Source organism: Thermobia domestica, chromosome 14 (genome assembly GCF_964235325.1).
Source record: "Thermobia domestica chromosome 14, izTheDome1.hap1.1, whole genome shotgun sequence".
Taxonomy (NCBI): domain Eukaryota; kingdom Metazoa; phylum Arthropoda; class Insecta; order Zygentoma; family Lepismatidae; genus Thermobia; species Thermobia domestica.
The window spans coordinates 23,137,088-23,145,271 of record NC_137467.1 but is presented as its reverse complement, the minus strand read 5'-3'; the positions used below and the strand labels follow the sequence as shown (position 1 = coordinate 23,145,271).

At 33.6% G+C, this 8,184-nt stretch overlaps 1 protein-coding gene across 1 annotated transcript; it reads left to right on the top strand.

Annotated features, from left to right (window-relative positions):
• Positions 1–7,331: 7,331 nt before the first annotated feature.
• On the top strand, positions 7,332–7,643 carry LOC145669747 (ADP-ribose glycohydrolase MACROD1-like). Its single transcript, XM_081738083.1, has one exon. The coding sequence runs from the start codon at positions 7,332–7,334 to the stop codon at positions 7,641–7,643; it is 312 nt and encodes a 103-aa protein (XP_081594209.1).
• Positions 7,644–8,184: the final 541 nt, after the last annotated feature.

Genomic DNA, 8,184 nt, shown 5'->3' with positions numbered 1-8,184 from the left:
GGAAGAAAGGAATATTTGAATATTTTTCCACGTAACATACTTATCACTCCATAATCAAATTTTGTAATATACTGAAGCACAATATTGAATACATAACGTTACAATAAACTATCTAACGGTGTATTTCATCAACTAACTATCCAAAATTCTTTGGACCATACTTTCTTTAAAAATAGCTGAATTTCCTTCCTAATGTTTGGATAAAACAGCATTCTAATACCTTGCAAAATTACATAAATAAGTTGAACGTATTAGATTGTATGACCAACATAAATTAAATATTAACATTGATTGTCACCTTTTTTCATTTGATCATATTTTATTATCCTCTGCATAAGATAAGTTTTTGAGGTAAAAATGTAAGGAAAAGTCAGAAGAGTTGAGATAACAAAATCGTAAATATAAATAGAATAAAAAGGACAAAAAAAAACACAAACCAAATAATAAATCAACTGTAGTGAACTCCAGATTAATGGTCCATAACAATACTTAGAAGATCTGTTGTAGAAAATTTATCGAATTTCTTATTAATATTAAAATTGTAGTAGGTGTAGTGCAGTACTTGAGAATCTAAAGTCCTTTATTGGAAATTAAATCTAAAAGAACACTTCATTACATAACATGGTTTAAAATTCAAAATGTTTTGTAAATTGGATTTATACATAATTATGTCGTCGTTACACACAAAATTTCTCATACGCTAGAATTGTACCGTTAGTATAATTAGTTTTAAACGAATACTTTCCAAACCAACAATTGTGATGTGGGTGCCTCCAAACATATGACTCCAGACGAGAATAAGGTTTCATTCTTATCTTTAAGTATTCACTGTTAATTTAAGAGCTGTGAAGATTGATCTCGGACATGTATTTAAGTTTGCATCATATTAACCTACATTTACCTTTTAAAAAATTTGAAGCATGTATTACGTAATTAAAATAATTTGTAGATTTTACGTTAAAGATTACTGTAACAATTTAACTACCTCTGGAAAACTATTATTAAACTTTGTTTCAAAATAGGACAAGGCTCATAATCATATTTAGATTTAAGCATTAATCTGTGTAAATTTGTACTAGAAAATATATGACGATTTAATTGCAATTTATAGTATGAATTTGAAATTAATAGGTTGAAAATGAAGAATGATGAAAATGAAGATGTAAGTATTATGCTGTTTATTATTAACCCATATACAGTATTTATTTATTAGTGTGATTAGGAAGTGTGACTTAGAAACTAGCTATAATGGAGAAAACTTGTGTTATTTCGTCTGGGTTAGATCGTTTACTACAACCACCAGATTTTCTGGCAAATTGAACTATAATATTTTGAGGATTTTTCTATCCTTCATAGTCTTTGTGATGTACAGAAACGTCATTTGCTGCCGTATTGTTTAAAACATGGAGCTCGTACCTTTTTGTTGGCTTTACAATCAACCGCAGAATATGATAATCTTATGTATGTTCAGATTAAGAAGAAATTAATAGAGGTTAATGAAGATAACACAGTTTCAGAAATTTTAGAGCAAGAAATGAGAAATAGGGGACATTTTGATTTTGAATCTGTTTTAGATTACATTTTCATGAGTGGAAATTAATACTAGAGTACGATCCGAAGATGCCGATGATCGAACAAATTTACTTGATAATTGACGGGCTATTGCCTTCGTTCTATTCTGTAGTCGCAAGGAAATCATTTAAGACTGTTACTGAGTTAGGAAAGTTTTTGTGGTTAGAGGAAAGAATTAATTTTCTTGTCAGCATGCGTAGTGAACGATCGAAGTCCTTGGCAGTAACAGAGGATCATAATATACATCCTTTTAGTAATAATGCTATACAGCGAAGAGAAATTATTTTAGATTTTAACATTTTGAACGTAAATGAAGTTGTCATTCAGCCTGAAGAGAAAAATACCTTGATATCTCCGTTAAACGATATCAAAGTCCTAGTAGAAAATCTCGTACAACAAACTGAGCTTGCAAAAGGCTCTCACACACATAAAGGAAATATGTGTGTAGACAATATTATGAAAGTTGGCGCTGGAAGCATAGATATCCTTTCTTTGCATCTTCCTCTCACATACAGCCTATAGCTTCAGTTAATACAGTCAATGTAAATCAGAATGTTAAGTTGAATAATATGAATAAAACAGATAGTAATATGTGTAATAATATTAGAAATAGTTAACGATATCATATTTCTATTCAATTTGAAACTAATTTCCCTCATGTTAAAGCATATATTGATAACAAGCCGCATTTATTTCTATTGGATTCAGGCAACACTATCAGCATAATTCTTAGTAATAGTTTAAGTAATACGCATAACATACTCAAAGGGACGACTTTTATTCGTGGCGTTAGTGGAAATTCTCAAGAAAGTGATCAAATTGCTTTAGTGAAATTTCAATTACAAGGACAGTATTTTACGCACCCTTTTCGAGTGTATAAAGATTTTCAGTATAATAGTATAATTGGCTAAGATTTTTTTGAAAAATCATCTTGCAATGGTTGATGACAATAACAATTCTTTCAGTTTTGCTAAATTTGGTATTAATCCAAGAGACGAATTTCCGCCATATGTATCTTTTGATAACATTTCTAATCATATAGCGAAATTATACAAACCTCAATTTTTAGTTGCTCTTTCTGTTATTTTACCTCCGAATTCAAGTGTTCAGGTTATTTTGAAGAAATAAATGATCTCGCAGGAACTCGACATTTACTTGTTCCTAATGAATTAATAGATACGCAAGCACAGATTTTTGTTCGTAAATCTGTTGTAGACCAAACTCATCCAGTAGTTTATGTGATTAATCCTACTAAAAGTAAACTTTATTTGAAAAATGATGTGGCTTTTGGTTCTGTCGAACATGCTATCAGTAGCACCAACTCAAATAAGCATAATTGCGCTAACAGTAATTTCCACTAAGTCAACGCACTAGTTACAAAACCTTTTCCTGAAGGCTATGATAAATATCGTGTGAATGTTAACCCTGAATTGTTGCCACATCAACAACAGCAAATATATGACTTAGTAGAAGAATTTTCTTCTAGTTTCTTTTGGAATGAATTTTATTATGGTAGTGCTAAAGGATATAAGCATAAAATTGAATTAGTTGACAATATTCCACTCAATCGCCCGCAATTTCCCATCCCATATAATCTACGTGATGAGATCAAAAAACGAATAGATATTTCCTTGAAAAGTGAGATCATTGAGCCCAGTATTAGTCCAAATAAGTCTCCGGTAATGGACAGCATCGATTTATGAGTATGTCAGATATATCAATAAAAATGGTTCCTGACAATTTTCCGCTTGTTCCTATTAAAGATATTTTGACTAATTTAGCAGGACGCAAATATTTCTGTTCTAGTGATATTTTGGGAGCATTTTTTAGTTTTCACCTCACTGAAGAGACAAAACATACTACAGCTTTTTCGATTCCTAACCTCGGAACATACAATTTTAATTTTTTGCCCCAGTGTGTTAAGACATCTACTAATGGTATGAATAGGTTAGTGATACTCACCTTAGAATGTCTTCCAGAGGATAAAATGTCTGCCTATATTGACGATTATTTTTAGTCTATTCGGATTTTTTTTTATGAAATTGTGCAGTTGCTTCAAAGAATAAATAAAACTGGTTTAAAGCTTTCCCCAGAAAGAAAGTGGGATATTTTTCATTAGATAATCTTAGTACACTGTTAACAAAGATTTTTTGGCTATTTCGAAAGGAATAATTAACTCAATTTCCAACTATCAACGTTCCGAAACTAAAAAGCAAGTTAAAAGGTTTATGGGATTGGCTTCTTTTGTGAGTGAATACTTACCTAATTTCAGTCAATTGGCAGAGGCGTTACTTGCTTTGTTGAGAAAAGATGCTCCTTTTTACTGCAAAGGAGCGCAAGACATAGCATTCAATAATATCAAGCAAGCAATTACTTCAGCTCCTTGTTTAATGAGATATAAGCCTGATTATTCTCTCTTTCTATATTTAGATGCCAACAAAGTTGTCCTTTTTGGACTAAGTAATCAACCTCAAAACTCACCAGACGATACAAACGTAGTTCTTATTAGTAATTCTAGTCGTGCGATGTCTCCTAGCGAGAAAAAATTACACCTATATCAGCTTGAATTACTAGATTGCAATCATTCTTTACTTTCAATTAGATATTTTTTTCCGGGCGTCATTTTTATTTGAAACCGGATTGTCACGGTTTACTGTATTTGAAGCAAGCAAAGAATGTATATAAAATTTCCGGATTATGAGAGAAATTAAATCATACAGTTTTACTATTTCATATATCAGTAGCTGCATCAACACAGAGGAGGATGCTATTTGACGTTTTTCCAACCCTTTAGAGATTTGAAAGATGACGAAAAGAATCAAGAAAATCCAAAAATTTGTTTACTCATTACATAGGGAATTCGTTTTCAATTTTAGATAAACCAAATTTGGGAACAGAGCAGCGTAAAGATCCGTTTTTTAAAGATAGCCTTCTTGGTTGGAACAGAAAAAAATGAAAATCCTAAAATTGATCGCCAAGCTTTATATTTTACTCTTAAAGATGGTATTTTGTATAGAAAACAGAAAACATCTCAATGTTCGAAACTTTTAGTTGTGTTTCCTACTTCTTTGTTTTATAAAGTTTTTAATGCTTGTGGCACGTCTTCATTAGGTTCAACTCATTTTGGTTATTCTAAAGCCTATGATGTTAGTGAAAACTGTGTATTTTCCCACCATGAAGAAATATATATATCATAAATGTCGTGAGTGTACGACCTGTCAGAAGCGAAATCAAAAATTGGTTCTCCGTATGGTACATTTCTTACTTATCCTTCACTTTCGCCCTTCTACCGCTTGCACATAGATTCAGGTGGAAATTTTTCTCCCTGTAACATTTTCAATCACAAATATCTAGTGGTTGTAGTAGACTGTTGTACCAGATACATAATTGCAGATTCCCTTCCTGACTTGAAACAGCAAGTACTTTGGCTTGATTTCTTTATCATAAAATAATTCTAAAGTTTGGAATTTTGTATGAAATTGTTTTATACAAAGGCACTGCATTCACTTGTAACCGTTCTGTTCGAGGCCTCTATTTGGGTGAACATTATATTTGTAACCGTTTCGTGTAATCTAGTCGCTTTTCGTGGTTCGTGGTCCTACCAATAAGTATTCTCCTGAGACTGGAACTTATCTGGACAGGACGATGAAGGACCTCTCCAAGAAGAGTTACAAACTGTTCCCAAATCGTTCGTCGGTCTCAATGATGAGATGAGCATTACGCGCCGAGAGGTGTCTTGTCTCGAAAACGATCAGACGGTCATCCAGACCATAACGCACACAAACATCACTCACACAAACAACGAAAAAACAATGGATTGAATAACACTATACTTATTTATTAGAACACTATTATAAAAAAATAGCAAAGAGGAATGGACACAACACTGAACACTGAACATGTATAATAATTTTCGGCACTGAAATCACACTTTGCCCTTTTCAGTGCGCGATAGCCCTTTAAATATATAAGCTTATAATTCCTATTTCACTGTAAATACTTCTCTCACACCATTGACACACCTGGGGGATTAGCACTGGGGAAAAATTGTCTGGATCGTCCCATGAATCCAATTGCTGCGCTGACAATAGTGCAGCGTAAATATGAATCTTCAGCAAACTAAACAAGAAATTCTCCAAAGTAGAATGCTGATGTTGGAGGGCGCGTGTATAACATTTTAGACGCACAAGGTCTGCGGACCTGGGACTTTACTAGTTGGGGCTAGCCGTAAGAAAACGTCCTTCACCGGCTAATAGCTTGCGCCCCTTAACACACAATCGTACTTGGTTCCCGACGCAACGTGCGTGGTGGCTACGGACAGTATCGGAGTCAAACTCTTTGAGCACCCAAGCTTAAGGTACGGGTTGCAATGCTCAACCAAAAGTGTTGGCAGTTGATTCCAAAAATCACTCAGTTAACTCACCTGTATGCACATACAGACAGAATACGGAAAATAATTTATGTCAATTTTAGTTAACTGCCTACAATGCACTAGACACGGCGATAACCCTGGCGTGAGAAAGTACAGATAACGAGCTACGAAACAACGCAGTTGGTGCCACTTTCGTCACTGGAACATCTGGTCAGCCCGTATTTCTCAAATCTATTTCAATATTTCCATAAGCGATTAAAGAAAACGCTTAATTCAGTTCCAAATAACTATAGAATATACACTGTGCATATAATAAGTCAGGGAGAAACACTGAAATGGTTTGTTACTAACTGAAATGCTCTCAGCAAAAGCCATGTTTTAAATATATATATGAGAAAACGATGAAAGACTTCTTTGTCCAATTGTGTGGGAAAGAAGCAATCCCCACCGAAGAAAGAACTTATATGCGTTGCAGAATAAAGTATAAATCGAAAATAATGATCACTGTCTTTACGAAATATACAGACTGTCCACAAAAAATCCTTCTATAACCTGGTGGAGATTATACACTAGTAGACTATTTAAAGAATTATGTGCTATGATTGGTGCTAAGATGCGTTTTGTAAATGTTCACATTACCTTACAGTAATGTGAAATTAGTGTTTGAAATATAGGACAACGACTGAAATCAGCTTTATATTACAAAGATATAAGAGTATGGATTGACTTATTACGAGTCAAAGTTTTTTCCCTTAGTGTTACAAATAATTTCACCATTTGAATGTATTTTTGGCTTCACACCTAGTTTACTTCATCAGGCAATTTAAAAAAACCCGTGTCAATACGAAGATAATGCCATTCGTTTACACCAGTTACAAGAGATCTTTGATAAAGCACAAGAAAATCTTTACAAACGTCATAAAACGGAGATTTTTTTTTGACAAGAGACATACGAAACCTGCTTTTACAGAAGAGAAAAGTTTGGATATTGGACACTACGAGGAGAAAAGGTCAGGCCAAAGCATTCAGCGGAACGTTCATTGGTCCAGCCATAATTGAACGAGTGAAAAATCCAAATTCGTATTTTGTTAAGTATAAGACCGCCCGAGGATCTTACGAGATAGACAGCATAGCAGTCAAGAGATCATTCAGGTTTTATGAGAAACATAACCCGGAAGAGTAATACCACCTTCAATACTTTGACGAAGAGATGCGTATCAACGTCTGCAAGGAAGACACTACGGCAAAAGAGAAGAAAACGAGACATGAAGATCATCAAGGACCACCAACTTAAGAGCTTTTCAACCTTAGGAGATAATGTATAGAATAAGAAATTTGCATTCCTTCTCTTCATATTAAGGATGTGGTGATTGCCGAAAATCTACCGATGAGCACAATTATATGGAAAAAATCCACAGAAGAGGAACCAAAATTTTCTTGTAATTTTGCCATCAATCAGGAGATTAACATTTATAAAAGAAACATAGTGGATATAAAAGCAGATGCAGTAAATCTGATCAATAAAACCTTAACTCATTTAGATGGTGCAGATAAAGCTATTCAAGACGCAGCTGGAATTGAATTTTTAGAAGAATGTTTGAGTAGATCATTATTGAATCCAGAAGAAGCGAAGATTGTCAGTTGCTATCGTTTGCCAGGTAACTATGTAATTATTGCATGTGGACCAAGGAATTCGTAAAGATTTTACGAGAAACGTACAACAATTGTTTTAAAGTAACGTTGAGGATGACCTTTCTACAATTGTCTACTATCTAACATTTCTACTGGAGCATTTAAATTTCCGAAATTAGAAGTTGCCAAAATTGTCTTGGCTACAACAAGAATATTTGTAGAGGTCTTAGACCGTGTCGTATTTTGTGTTTAAGTTAGAGAGAATTGGGACATTTAGCGATTACTCCCCACATATTTTCCTATTGATGAAGAACCTGTTAGTCCGTCTGTCTGCACATAACGTCTATATGGATTACCTTTCTTGAGCACTTATTTAGCGCTGGCCTATCTTAGGAATTCATTTATCTTGGTTTTGAATTGTGGATCCAAATCTACCGGTAGAACACTTTGAAACTTAGAACACCTTCAAATTTGAATTACTGGTTATTTACAATCAACTAACCTCGTTAACAAATTTGGAACATGTTGGTATGTTCAAGAATTCTGCCATTTCATTTGATTCGATATCGTATGACTACAGAAATTTCTTAATTTTTTCTTTAAAAATG

What these genes read in the sequence shown, in the direction of transcription:
- LOC145669747 (XM_081738083.1), top strand. Translation starts at nt 7,332, where the DNA reads ATGAGCACAATTATATGGAAAAAATCCACAGAAGAGGAACCAAAATTT.